This window comes from Homalodisca vitripennis, unplaced genomic scaffold, assembly GCF_021130785.1.
Source record: "Homalodisca vitripennis isolate AUS2020 unplaced genomic scaffold, UT_GWSS_2.1 ScUCBcl_4481;HRSCAF=10667, whole genome shotgun sequence".
Taxonomy (NCBI): Eukaryota; Metazoa; Arthropoda; class Insecta; order Hemiptera; family Cicadellidae; genus Homalodisca; species Homalodisca vitripennis.
This window is the reverse complement of record NW_025780602.1, coordinates 15,957-31,751: the sequence shown is the minus strand read 5'-3', so window position 1 is coordinate 31,751 and position 15,795 is coordinate 15,957. Positions and strand designations below refer to the sequence as shown.

The 15,795-nt window shown below is 30.5% G+C and overlaps 1 protein-coding gene across 1 annotated transcript; it reads right to left on the bottom strand.

Annotated features, from left to right (window-relative positions):
• Positions 1 to 666: 666 nt before the first annotated feature.
• Positions 667 to 15,795, bottom strand: LOC124372955 (adenylate kinase-like). The gene is made up of 6 exons (XM_046831369.1): positions 15,491 to 15,795; positions 12,073 to 12,190; positions 11,004 to 11,122; positions 4,342 to 4,509; positions 3,460 to 3,574; positions 667 to 883 (listed from the first exon to the last, which is right to left on the bottom strand). Exons 1-6 carry the CDS (start codon positions 15,590 to 15,592, stop codon positions 756 to 758), a joined length of 750 nt encoding a protein of 249 aa, XP_046687325.1. The 5' UTR covers positions 15,593 to 15,795; the 3' UTR covers positions 667 to 755.

Here is a 15,795-nt window from a genome sequence, read left to right as displayed (position 1 = left end):
TCAGGTAACCTCATTTACAGCATCATTTGGTAGTCAAAGTGTTAACATTATATATTACAGCTATAATAGTGTTGAAATAACACATTTGCTACAAAAGGTTTTAGTGTGTCAGGTAACCTCATTTACTGTATCATTTATTAGTCAAAGTATTAACATAACACATTCACTACCAAAGGTTTTAAGTGTGTCAGGTAACCTCATTTACAGCATCATTTGGTAGTCAAAGTGTTAACATTATATATTACAGCTATAATAGTGTTGAAATAACACATTCACTACCAAATGCAATATGTACTATCACACAATCAGTCATATCGTTGCACGATAGTTAAAGTATATAGAACATAGTACTGAGTAGTTGTTAGAAATAGAAAAATTGAAAGACTATACTTTATTTTGAACTGTATATTATTTTGTGACAATACTAAGGAACTACATTAACATTTTAAAATTAAAATAATATAAAACATGCATAGAAGATTAACCCCTAATCTAAAACAATTTTAGTATAAAAATCAACATAAAGTTTTGGATTTTGATTTCAAAAGATGCAGTATGTAGATCTAAATTAATATAAAAAGTATGATATGTGTTTTATTATTCAGTCTGTATATTATCAGTTTAAAAACAATTACTTAGCAAAGGGATAAAAAATTTAGTCATTGATTAACTACGATGAACCAAACAAATTTTTTATTTGAAATCCTAACTCCCTTTTACCTATATTCATTTTCAAAAATAGAACATTTGAACACTCAGACAAAGACGACTCGGTCCTTAGCTTTCCTTGATGCGTTGTTTAGTGCACAGTTAGTGAATATATTTTCTATATACTTGAAAACCTCTGTAGCTGGCAATGAAGCATCAACTTTGTGGTGCAAACCTGAAAATGTACAAAATCATTTTAAAAGTGTTTGTAAAGCAAGTATTCTAAACTATAGGAGGGTTTAAGGACTTGTATACATTTTCAATATTAGCTACAAAATTAGATTTCAAAATATCATAACCTACATTTCATTATTAATTTCTGCCTCAAAAAGATATTCTGGAATGCTCGTTTAGTTGTGTAGATGAGACACCTCAACACTATTTCTTCCTAAAACACAATTTAGCAATCCAAAATATGTGTACTGTTCATCAGTTGTTCATGAATTTGAAAATTCTGTGGATTTGATATACAGCTTCGACACTTTTTTTTTCTTTTTTTTTTCCCTTGGGGCGGCCTACTGCCATGCACTTAAGCCTCAAGGGCCTTTTGCGCACCCCGGAAACACCATGAGGCCTACCAGTCTACAACTTCAGCAGTTCAACAAACCGCCGAAAACAACCTATCAAGTCCTCCTGGGAAAACTCACCACCCCTGTTCAAGCTACCAAAGATGGCATGCCGCTCTCTTGCTATTGTAGGGCAATCAAAGAGCAGGTGCTCAGCAGTCTCCTCCTGCTCATTACACCTTCCACAGAGTGGATCCTCCTGAAGGATGCCAACTCTGTGTAGATGCTTCTTCAGGTGACCATGCCCCGTAATGAGACCAGTGACCTTAGAAGACATTGATCTGTTTAATGAGAGAAGGTCCGAAGCCACTTTGGAGGAAGGTGACTGTAATACCATTCTACTCACTCTCAAACCCGGATGCAACCTCCACCTTTTCCCATGCTCCGCACGAATCCATTTCGAGACAACCTTAGAGGATTCACACCTTGGAACACCGCAGAACGGTTGAGGGCCCGTCATAATTGTTGCCGAGCCCTGGTTGGCCAGGGCATCAGCTCTTTCGTTCCCAGGAATCCCCTCATGACCAGGAACCCAACAAACGGTTACATTGTTGATTCTGGCAAGGGAGGAAACGGATTGATAGCAATCCCAAACCAGTTTTGATTTGATTGCGCAAGAATCCAACGCCATCAGCGCTGCCTGACTGTCCGTGAAAATGTTAATCGTCTTGCCCCTATATCGTAGACGAAGATTCTCACGAGCACATTCCATAATGGCTGCGACCTCCGCTTGAAAGACTGTCGGATGCGGACCCATAGGAACCACCAGCTCCCTACATGGTCTCACTCCCAGAATTCCAGCGCCTGTGCCGCTTTTTGTTTTGGAGCCGTCTGTGTACGTTGTAATATTTTGAAATTCAAACTTTCCAAGTGTACCTTTATTTTCAGATCTGTTATTAATGTTTTCTTGTTTAAATTGGTAGTTTGAATCAAAAGTACAAAATCAACAATGAAATTGCTGTAGAATTTTATATTTTATCTGATTCTTCTGATCCAACGGATCCTGAACAAGAGTTCTTACTAATATTGTTATTACCAAGCAACACAAAACAGAATTAGGTAATTAAATTTGATTTGATAATTTGGTAACTAAAATCATAAAAATTGAAAAATTTTGTTTTGGAAATTTATATTTTCCATAAAAAAATGTTGTCTAAAAATTTGTTATAGTGTTTCATGTTATAGCCAAGATCATATATAGGTCAAAACAAAATATTTTTGCTTTATTTCAGTAAAAAATATGCCAAAATTCTTGTTGTTTAAGTTTTTTAGTAACATTAGTTTTTTAGTAAATTAATATAATTTTATAAACTAAACAAAAATTTTTGTCGTAATTATTATTAATACCTAACTCAGATATCTGAGGAACAAAAAAACCAGCCTTCCAGAAATGGAAGAATTATTCTTTTTTTTATAAAAATGCGAAGTATACAAATTAGCCTTAAATAAAGACAAAGTAGTTTGTGAAAACAGGCCTCAGATAATTCGAGTTTTAAGAGGGTTAAAATATATTAATTAGAGCAAAACATCATGAAAGATTCATTAAATAACACGCACTCAATGCAAACTTCTCAAAATCACGTACAATACAAAGCACATTGTCACCAAATACTTCGGTGGAAACCATAAGATTGCAGCACCAAGTGGACAACAATTTCTAACACGTTTTCAACTTATAACGCCCGAAGTAACAAAAGATAACAGCTTTCAGTTAACAAGGTCACAAAGTTCTGACAAATTAAGTGGAACCCTTTCAGTACCTACGTCCAGGTAACCGAACAATCAAAACCATATAATACATTATATTTTTACATATATTTTATATAAATTTGTATTCAAAATAAACGTTATTTCTGATAAGCATGTTTACATAACACAGCTGATCAGAAGAGTGATGATCAAAATGGCCGGTTGTCAATGACATCGTATCCGAGATGTTTTGTTTTTACAATTGTCAGTCTGCTGTTTTGGCAACTGTTCTGTTAGAATGTTGTGGTTACATTTACGTTTCTTTATTCTTATAATATAACCAAATCGTGTGTGTAATTTAGTCATATAGTGTTCTAATATGGATCATTGAAGGTCTCAACTCAGTGAAAATACTCTGAAGTTACCTTAAAGTTTACAGTTATAAATTTAAAACTTTTTTATAAGTTTACAAATTTTCTTATAAGTTTAAAATTACCTTTTTGATTATAGTAGCTCACTAATGGCTTTGTTTGTTTATGATATTGTTCTAGTCTCTTCTTCAGAGCATCAACATTATCATCAGAACGGCGAATCAATGGCTCACCGGTGATCTGAAATTATTTATACAAAAATATCATCATTAAAAGAATCATAAGACATAATCTTATTTTAAGGAATTGTATTAATTCATCACAATATATTACTAATTCTTATACACAAGGGCCAAAGTGTCAATTTAATTTTGCTGTTGGTACTTTCAATGTCAGGCTAATTAAGCATTAAAACAATGCTTTAAGGGAACATTAAAATATCTATTGGAATATCATGCACAAGCAATAATGCTGGATTTTATTTTTTAAAAGACAAATTTCTCTTGAGGCTTGAGCGTTGAAAGGACTATATTTTTAACCAAATAACAAACTAACATGACATTTAGTCTATAAATGTAATTGGAGCCAATAAAAACATATTAATGTTACTTATATAACTAAAATCAGCATACAGCAAAAATCACACAAACTACAATATCATCTGAGGTTTGAAAGACATAATAGAAAACTCAGGTGATATAATTCAACAAGTCCTGAGTAGATTTTGTGAGACAGATACCAAATGTTGCCAAAGACCATATAAAATTCACCTCCAAGTTTCTCACATTACGTACAGTTTTTACATTGGACTTGTTACATGTACAGGGTAGAGGTGCCACCACGAAAGTGACAGAGAAGAAGTAATAAATTATGTGTTAAGAAACTATGGAGTTACAAACTAGACGATTCTCTATTTAACTTATCTAAACATTTCTGCAATACTGACTTGCATGTAAAATAATTCTACAATTAATTATGTTTGTATTTTCAAGAGTTCTTTTACCTACATCATCAGTCATAGGTTTCTTGGGGGGATGAAACTCTTCATGGTAGGAGCGGCCGCTGGACGGGTGGATCAGTCTCCCCGTGATACGGCGCACCAGCAGACTGTCTGCGATGTTGAACTCTATCACGGCATCAAGCACTGACTTGCGGCGGACCAACAGCTCGTCCAGCTATCAGACAGTAACATTTACCCCTAGATTATTTAGATAGGATTATAAGCATGTTTACATACAATGCACATTACGGTGTTACCCGACAGGGACAAATCGCTCGATAACTTAAAGATCAGTTACAATATCGTACTAGATAATTTTAAAATCTGTGAAAGTTCATCTGAAAGCATTTTTATTGTGAATTGACTGCTCTTAAATTGTTTCACTAATCCTCCTAACCAAGTCATTATTCAAAACCGAAGGCTACCCACTACGTGTTTCGTCCTATTTGTCCATCCTTTATTGAAGTGCCTAACATTCCATCACTCATTGCACCTCCACGTAAGAGGATACTGAATTTCGCCTAATTTGAAATTTCTTGCTTTAAAAAATTAAATAACAACGAATATCACAGGTAGAGTTAGGTTATCATCAATGGTTTTAAAAAAGAAAAGAAAAAAGGCTCAAAACGTGCCTCTTTCATAATCTTCTTTCCACTAGATTATTTCTTCTTTATTGTTTGAAAACTGTAGCAATTGATTTAGGTTTATTGCACGTCAATCGACAATTATCATGAATGTGTGCTCAGCCATTTTCTGAAATATTTTGTACAGCTGATCATTACTTGGTTTTCTTGACAAAATAAAGAGTTTCGCCAAATCTCCATTGCGGCTTTTACAAACAATACAAGATGGTACCCCTTTCATCATGCACGTGGATCTATAAAGTTGAATTACACAAACAAAATAATTTAATAAAGAAACATTAAAATTGAAAGAGAAATACCATTGCATAAAATGCTATACAGGTAAGAATTTTTAAATTAAAATATTAGTTATTACATTATTTTTTTAAATGATTTGTTCACATTAAAATTAAAAGTTTGTTACGTTTTGTATGTAATATTAACAAAAATCCTGTAAAATACTGATCACAAGGCTTGTTTAACAACAGTATTAATAATGAAACAAACTGAAACCCGTCTAATAGAAGAATAGGATCGACAATGCCCTTTTGCTTCAAGGCACAATTATATACCTGTACTATCCTGTTATATACCTGTAATCCAACTTTCGTATTTAACAATGTTTCTTAACTTTCCAAAATATTGAAAAATTATTCAACATAAAAATATTAAAACTGAAATAGATATTAACTGCTTTTTTATGAAAATAATACTAAAATTTAGAGCAAAAATTCCAATATTTTGTATTTTCAATTTTTTGTAAGTAGACAAAAATATAAAAAAAGCCCTGAGCAGTATAATAAAAAGATATGTCAAAATGGTGGTTGGAAATTTTCAAATTTTATTTTGTAAGTTTTTAAAATAACACCTAAATATTTGTTGTTGAAAAATACAGTATATTTAGAGTAATAAAAAGTATATTTGCTCCATGTTTTAGTGTAATCATACAATTTTTTTTTTAATAAAAAATAAAAAAACCAAAAAACTGTTTTTTTTATTTTTTTAATGAAATTTTTGAGATCAGGGTAAAAATGATCACTACAGAAGTTGTAATTTTTTTATAGCTGACAACTTTTATATTAAACTTTTTTAATAACATGCACTGTTAGGTGGGAAGTTGAAAATAACCATTTCCTCCCCCCTCCACCACATAATAGACTACTTTAGTCCAGATTATTAAAAAACATGTAGTAATGATGTATTTAATAAAGCGCACTTTTTATTTTCTGTAAAAATACATTTTGGTTTTTTAACATTTCTACAGCTATTTCTACTGGACCAAGATTAAAATACTACATCAATATTGTTAATACCAACAGTCTTACATAATAATCTTTATACCATCTAGGTACTATGCTTAATGGATAAAGTTAAAAAAAGCTTATAAAGCTTCAATTATCTAGTGAAAGCTTACATGATCTAGTCATAAATTAAAATTATGAAAACACTAAAAAATACTGACTTTGGTACAAGTCACGGTCTATAATAAACATATCAGATAAATAAATAACTAGCATTCTAATTCAATAATTTGTCTAAAGATCATCACAGTGTAGAGTTTATGGTTATAAATGATCAGTGACTGCCCAATTTAACATTGTGTGAACTTTGAACTTTTATGACCTTTAATATCTAACCTTGAGAAGTCACAGTATTTATAACATTTTTCCAATCAAACTGTAGTTTTATATCAAGTTCAAACTAGTATATAGGAATACAATTTTAATTTGGTACTTCAAACTAATTCAAGGCACAATTCAATTGCTGTTACAAGTATATTTTGGTTACAAGTAGAAATTCAATTTACACTCCTTGCACAAGGTTAAAATAACTACCATACAGATAAAAACAATAAAGCTGATAAACAATAATTAATGTTATGACAATATTAAGCCAACTTTGATTAAACTCAAAGGAGCCTACTAAAGCTAAGAGAGAATTAAAACTAATTTATTATTATTTTCAGCCAGCAGCACTAACAAGAAAAACCACTTTTATTAATTCAAAATTTGACTAATTACAATAAAACACAGCCTAGCTTAATTTGATTAATTTATAATTATTAAAAGTACAATATAAATACATTAACTACAAAATATAAAATAATCATTGAAAAACCAAACGAAGTAAATCTGATTAGATTAGGATTTAAAAAAGCTCTTTCAATTAAAATTGGGTTTCTAGACATTTGCTGAACAAGAAAACAACATTCAAAAAAATTTACCAAGATTCATAATCCTCTTCAAACCCCAAGAAAACTCCAACTATAAATAAATTAATGGTTTTAGTTTTCAGAATAACAAAACATTACAAATTTAGAATAGGTTCCTTAACCTGTTACATTATATATATATATTATAGTACTCATAATGAACGGGTTTACAAACTTGAATAACTATTTGCATCTAATAACCGATTTGTAGACAAGGTTTACAAGGATACCAGTGTTTCACTTGAAATATTACACCAGTTGTCACACTCACTATTCTTAAATATACAGTAAATTTTCCTCCTGTAATATTTGGGGCATCGTTTGTATCAATAACTATTTGAATATTTAGACTGAAATAACAGGAAACAGACATATTTCCCATTAAAGGAAGAAAATACAACACGAGTGGTAAGTGTAGCCCTATGTGCATAAATGTTCATGTATCACAAACTTTTACAACATACAAACAAGCTTTTACTGTGAGAGACACAAAAACATTAAACCAAAATTTCAATTTGGAACAGTGATGTTATTTTATTAACTTTTAATGCAGTAACTGTTTGCCATTAGAACATTTTTTTATTTTTTGCCATGTTCTGTTCACAAAACTGAGATATATCTCTTTTGTGATTTAATTTTTACTTAAAATATTTGTATTTATAACTCAGTGAAAATTGGGGTAACAATTTATTTCTGGGTGTTCTAATTAAATACAGTTTTGTTTAGGATCTAAATATTTTTCTTTTTCTTTTAATCATAAGAAATTGAAAATATTTGAAAAATAGTTTTTTGTAGGCAACAAAATTGTTTTGTGCATTATTAGAAAGCCTACGTTAGTTTATGTGATAGAGCAGACATTATTCAATAAAATATCATGAAACTATTGGAGAGAAATTTCAGAGGTACTTATAAAAAACAGTATCACTCTCCAACTTCAAGGCCCTATTTTTGAATCAAAGCGAATCAAAAGATTCAAATATTTTTCAGTGACTATCATTATCATCTCAGCAATGTTTGGAATGCTGTTTAAAAATAATATGCTCGTGGTGTCCCTGTTTTTTCAAAATGAAAATAATACAAAGCCGCGGGTTTATAAATAAATTATGGTTGAAAAATCATTTGAGTCAAGAGGGTTTTCAAAATGGACTATAATATTTCATTTATTAAATTAATTCCATTAAAAGTTCTGTATACTAGTTCACACTAGTTCGACCTTTGGTAGTCATCTCCTCCATTTAGTTTGGACATAAAAACTAATGCTGGATATCATACGATGGTTCTGTGAACTATGAAGTTAATATTATTAATACTGAAACAAATGAGAACAATCTATATTGTAAACATTAAATGGCCCAATTCTTATGTGGTGGTGTTGTGCTCAAAAATCAATGTTTGTAACTATGTAAAATTAAATGCTTAATATATGATCAAACACTCCAATAAAATGAAAAAGTTTTATTTTGTGAGGCCTTTCGTGCTCAAAGAACACATCGTCAGACCCACATAACTGAAATAAAAGTAAAGTAATAATACAAAAAATTTAGACTTAAATAAAAACATATGTCTTGAAAAATACAAAGAGATCAGATTTTAAAGGCCAGGAAGTATGTCTACTGTATATGTAAAAATTTATATTTCTTTAGATTAAAGGCAGTAACGGTGAATTTTGTAGAGGTCCAGGCTCATTATTTACTAGATAATTTTGGTTCTTCTGCATAAAAATAGTTTCGTAAGCATCAAGGAATTTGTTGTTTTTGACTTCTTTTAATAATTTGACTTGTGAAAAGCAGTGTTCAGTATGAAGTGCATGTTTCGCCATGGCCGATCTTTCCTCTTGTTGATACTTCAGACATGCTTTATGTTCCTTTACTCTCTTTTTTATTTTCCTTTTTGTTTGGCCAATATATTTTAAATTACAGTTGTCAGAATTAATTTGATATATTCCAGATTTTTCATCATCATCTATTTTATTCTTTGGATTTCCTAATATGTTTTTTAGTTTTATTTTGGAATTTGAGGATACATTAATACTGGCATGTGTTTTAAAACTTTTAGCAATTTCTGTAGTTAAATTGTTGTAAGACACAGATATCCATTTTTCAGGTTCTTTGCATTTAGTTTGATAGAGAGTTGTTCTAGAATTTCTTTCAATAATTTTCTTTTTCTTTTTTATCATGTTATCAATCATTTCAATTTTGTAACCATTAAATAATGCAATTTCTTTAATTTTCTTTTTATGTGGGTCTGACGATGTGTTCTTTGAGCACGAAAGGCCTCACAAAATAAAACTTTTTCATTTTATTGGAGTGTTTGATCATATATTAAGCATTTAGAATTTCCAATAAGAAGACGCTGGTAAATGTATATGTAAAATTACATAAAAATGTTAAAATGCAGTTGTAATGAGAATTAACGCTGCTGTTCAGATACAGCAGAAAACCCACACCTAGTCCACTTGTTTTTACATAAAACTGGTCATTGGGTTTGTTCTTGTGGAGTGGAAATTATGTGAATCTCACTATTTGTCAGTAACATATACAGGAACATCAGTGAGGACAGTTGTATGTGTATCGGTGAGGACAGTAATATGGGTATCAGTGGACAGTAATACTACAGTAATATGAATAGAAGTGTATACAGTAATATATGTATCAGTACTGACCTCACTGATGTGTGTATCAGTGAGGTCAGTAGTATGTGTACAAATCAGAACAGTAATACTACTGTAATATGCGTATCAATGAAGACAGCAATATTACAGTAATATGTGTATCAGTGAGGACAATAATATGTATATTCAGTGAGGACAGTAGTATGTGTACAAATCAGAACAGTAATACTACTGTAATATGCGTATCAATGAAGACAGCAATATTACAGTAATATATGTATCAGTGAGGACAATAATATGTGTACCAGTGAGAACAGTAACATATGTATCAGTGAGGACAGTAATGTGTGCATTAGTGAGATCAGTAGTATGTGTACCAATTAGAACAGTAATACTACTGTAATATGTACATCAGTGAGGTCAGTAATACCACAGTAACATGTGCATCAGCGAGAAAAGTAATACTACAGTAATATGTGTATCAGTGAGGACATCTTCAGTGGCATGCTAACACACTTCAGATTTACATTCATAATTTTCGTCTCACTTAAAAAGGATTTAAATCTGGCTAACAGACTGTGAGTTTGTGCTGGAGCTCTATCATCAGTTTGGCAGACTACTCACGCCATTTACAGACTCCATATCAGAATCATCCTTATCAGAGAAAGAGGAAATGGTATTTCAACCCAAGGTTCACAACTGAATGTAGCCAGATCCAAGCTCCTGGCCACAAATACTGCTGCCACTAAACCCTACCAAATTTTTCTACTTATGGCAGTCAACTCTCAAAAGCATAACAATAAGTAAATTAAATTTATTTCATCTTTTACACTATACTCAAAATTTTGATTCTTATTCTATATAAATGTCATTTTATTAAATAATTTTTATCTCAAGAGCCAATTGAGATAAACTTACGATTGGTTTGTTATTGTAACAATAAGAAAAACATTTTAACTTGCACTTTAACACTAAATCATAATTTTAGCACTATAGAAATTTTAATATTAACTTTATAGTATTTTAAATAACAAATAATTACAATACAAATTTATTGTGTTATAAAATTACAGAAAAGACAATATTCTTTATTCCAGTCAGCTAGCAATTATCTTAAATTTACTATAAAATTCTGTTGTATAAATAAACAGGCTACTTTCAACATTACAGCAATAAATTTAACTATACCAGTTACCCAAGTGTTATAAAAAATGAAAACCTACCTTCTCTGCCTGTGGTACTGTTCGAGGGAAACCATCAAGTAAGAAACCATTCTCACACTCTGGTCTGTCAAGATGGCTGTCAATGAGATTGACAACCAGATCATCACTGACAAGTTTCCCTGCAAAATCATCCAAACAATTCATTCACAAGACAACTGTTACAACATTCTCACACTCTGCTCTGTCAAGATGGCTGTCAATGAGACTGACAACCAGATCATCACTGACAAGTTTACCTGCAAAATCATCTAAACAATTCATTCACATAACAGTTGTCACAATATCTTCCTAGTGATGAATGATTACCTAAATCGATTCAACACAGGGAATATTCTCTGATTCTTGCAGTTTTAGCACAAACACATGAAGTTTTATAGATTGATTATACAGATAAATATGTCTGTGTGTATAGTATGAACATACTTCTGATAGCACAATAACTATAACCTAGAAATTTAAATTTCACATAGAATTTATTATTCTTTAGAATATTTGTAACTTAAATTTAAAAATCATTAACATTAGAGAACAATATCTAAGGTTTTATTGCCATTTAAACTAAATTAATTTAAAATGTGGCATTTTGAGCCAAAACCATCACAAAAAGGTCTTTGAAAATTTGTTATTAAAACATCCTGAAAAAAGAGAATAATGCATAAAGAATATAAACTCTCAACACCAAATATAAAATAATACAAAATCATACAAACAGTTGATTGAATTAAAACATCTACATGCAGTAAAACCATATCAGAACTTTAATTATCAAAAATCCAAGTTATCGGAAATAACTTGAGAAGTAGTGAAAACAGTTCCAGTAGCCTTAAATCGCGAAGAAACAGAAAAAATAAAGACTTTTAGCATGGGTAACCCTAATATTATTTTGAAAGCACTCAAATTATTTACTCCAGGTGCTGTCAATAAAGGACATCACTTCATCTGTCTCAATGAAGAATCGATGTTCATAGAAAAGAACAATAAAAACCCCCTTCCTTACAACCAACCACGCTTTCACTAGCCGCGCTCTTAGAAATAACTGTATTATCATAGAGGGTCTATATTATTATACCTTCATCCATTACTTTTTTCAATTTCTTTCCCAGTTCAGACCCAGATGCAACTTCAGCTCTGAGCATGTCTCCGGTAGACAGATGACATACACAAAACTTGTCCTTCAGCAATGGAGCCTGGAAAAATAGAAAAACTTCAATAGACGAACCTAAGAAGAATAATTTGTCAATTACAATTATCAATAAGCTATTCTCAGTGTTTGAAGGATACACGTTGTTGTGAAATTGATAAGTTAATATTCCCACTCTCTCACCTTCTCTAGTGTATGGAGCATGTGTTTTGCAGCGCACCTGCTTTGTGCAGTTGTATGATTTAAGTGTGTGTTCTGACAGCTCTGTATTCTTAGGTAATGTACTTAAATTTATAACACATCTTTTTCTTTTGTGCTTACTTAACATTAAGTTTTTAAAACAACTGAAAAAGAGGATGGATTCCAATCCTCATAACATAGTTATAATTTTTTATATATACAAAGACTGCAAATGTCTGAAATTGTGTTATTATTTCACGACTTCCTAATATCTTCTAACAAAAGTACTAACGTTATGGGGAAAAATGAAACTTATTAGTAGGTTTAAAATGAACAAACCTAACTATAAAAGCCAACAAATTTAATAAATAATGCAAACTAATCAACCGTTTAACCTGTACTAATTTTGAATGTATGTATGACTTATTTACAAATTACATGGTATTTAATAAGCTTCTTTTCTGGGTTAGCCCTAAACTCCCAATCACGGCTAGGCATAAAAGTTATATAAAACAACACACAATGAACACATGTTTTCGTTAAAACACTAGTTGTGCAATGTCTTCAATTTCTTTGTGAATTCTTCTTTCAGGACAGATGCTATTGGTTTCCTGAGACTGGAAGTGATGCGTGGTGCATGAGCTACGTAATCTCTGTTTTACAATTAATTCATATATGTTAAAATACCTTGATAATTTTTTGTTTGTTTTTTGTTTTGTTTGATTGTATACTTATTATCTATTGTTGGTTTCATTCGGATCTACTTGTAATATTTGTAAAATTGGTGTTATACTGATGAAATAAATAAATAAATGTCATTCCTTGCAGTTATTCCTCATACAAAATAATTTGTGTTGACTCTATGCCAAGATACTGTGGAACAGCTAGCAGCTAATCTTTTGTTTTTATTCACATATTTCACATTTGTTTTTATAAGTGATAAGAAGGTCAATTCATCCTTGTTTGATAGTATTTGTCAAACTCGTACTACTGTTATCCTTGTGGTGGCATCCTTACCTTTTAGAGTTTGTTTTATAAAATTTTACTTTGTACAATGTTCAAAGTGTTTTATTAGGGATAATCTTGCAGATCACAGCAATGAAGTAGGTTATGAATTACTGTACATATTTCTTTATTGTTATTAAACTTTACTCAATTATTGTTTTATTTTGTAACGGACACTACTGTAATTACAAATATTAAGTCTCTTATAATTTGACTTTTGTTTCCAGATACAACATAACAAAAATCAATTTTGGAAAATACTAGATAAATACCGGGTATCTAAATAAGATAATTTATTACAGTTAAATACTCTATCGACTTCAATTTTTACTATTAAAATGTATTATAAAAGGATTAAAACATTTCCAACCCTTCCAAAACTTAATTGTTTTCCATTTCATTTACTTTTAGCAAGCTAATTTTGAAAACAACAAATTATGTGAAATAAAGTAAGTTTACTTACAAATTACATGTTTTTGAAAAAATGTAAACATGATTATAGATGTCAGAAAGACGATATAAACTAAAAATAATAATTAAAAAATGGGCAGATTACGATAAGCTGACCTGGTTTTTATATCGCTTATTACAATCATTAATACTTTATGTATCAAATAACAGAACTATCAATGTATATAAAATACTGAATTCAGGTCACATAATTTAAGTTAATAGTTTAAACAATTATGTAATGTCATATATAATAAAGGAACCATAACCATTAACCAAAACATCTCGAAACAGAGAAAGACACAGTAAATAATCTTTTATTACTTACTGTGTATTTTGTACAGTTTTCTAAAGTTTACTATCTTTTTTTATTTATAAGATAGTTACTTATAGAACAAAATGTATTTAGAATATAATAATAGGTATGTGTAGTTGGTGCAGATGATTTAGTCATTGTTCAAATTAATAGATGAGTGATTGGTGACGCTAAAATTAATCCTTGAGAATTAAATATGCAAACCACTTAAGCAGTTTAGATAATATCCATACATCCGATGTGATTAAGATGTATAAAGATTGCTAAATTGCTTGCAGTAGGATACATTTATTACTAGTCATACTGCCAACATATACAATTTGCTCATATGTATATGTATTTCTTAGTGGTATAGTAAGTAACTTTATAATTTATACGCTACTTTAATTAAGTTTTTTTTTACGGATCCACCTGCATGTTGCACTTGCTTATAAACTATATTGCTGTTGTAATTTTTCTTTTTATTCACGATGTTGATGTTATTTGGCACTTGTTTTGCTTTTGTTTGCTTTAGCATGTACGCATATAAACTATTTATGTAAGTTGTTTTTATGAAGTCTCTTGTATTTTCATGATACCTATATCAATGTAAAATGGTGTATATACCGTATGTAAATAAATAAATAAATAAAATAAATAAATAATTACTATTGATTGATTATATCAATGATAATTAAATATCGTTTGATAATTTCAATATAAAAAACTGGGCCCGCTTATCGTACTCTATCCATAATTACTAATCCAATAAGGACCAATAGTAATCCTGTGTCCCTATCCATTATTGATCCCTGTCATTATTAATTTCTAGACCTCATATAATCACATTGAACAATGTGACATTTGCATTAGTATACTTTTCTCATTGCAGCCATTTCTTGTTGGTCGCCCTGATATTCTTCCTTCTCCTACCTTGTTCGTCTCCCATCCAGAACCCAATTCTCTAGTTTGCTGTTAAATGGGAATTAGGTTTAATTCAGGTTATAATTATTAATTTTTCAATACTTTTTAATGCTTTCTTCAGTAAAATTCATTGTAACAATGACAGTTAATATATTTAGGAATAATTTAAAGGGGGTTTTAGATTGTTTAGTGGGTGTCCCTGAAACTTGAATTATCAAACTTTCTTATAGGCCTAGCAATATGTACCTGATAGATAGCCTAAAGTAATGTTGAGGCCTGCTAATTCTCTGTTGACTACATATAATTTTAAGGAAAGGTTTTAAATTATGTAGTTGTAAGTATTCACACATTTTTTTAATTAAATAATTTCTCAAAAAATAAATATGTAACTTGATAAGAAAATTAAATGAAACTTAAACAGGTGTCAACGTACAATTAAAACATTAAAAAGTATTGCATATAAAATTAAATTAAACTTTAGAACTAACTCACTTGGGTTCCTTTGCCTGATCCTGGAGGTCCTAACAAAACAGCATTAATTCCAACAGGTTGTGCCTTTAATTTTTCTGCGGGAAACGAAGCTGAGGGAGCCATTTCAAAATAAAAATTTTATTAAAATATTACAATTAATTCCAAATGTTAATCACTATAAAAATTCAGTTAATCCATGTATTTCTCTTACTGATACATTTAACCTTCTGGGAGGTTAAAGGAAATGAAACAGAAATGAACTATTGTGATCTAAGTTCTTATTCTTCCACCCATCTGGCATGAAATGGAAGTTGCATGGCATCTGC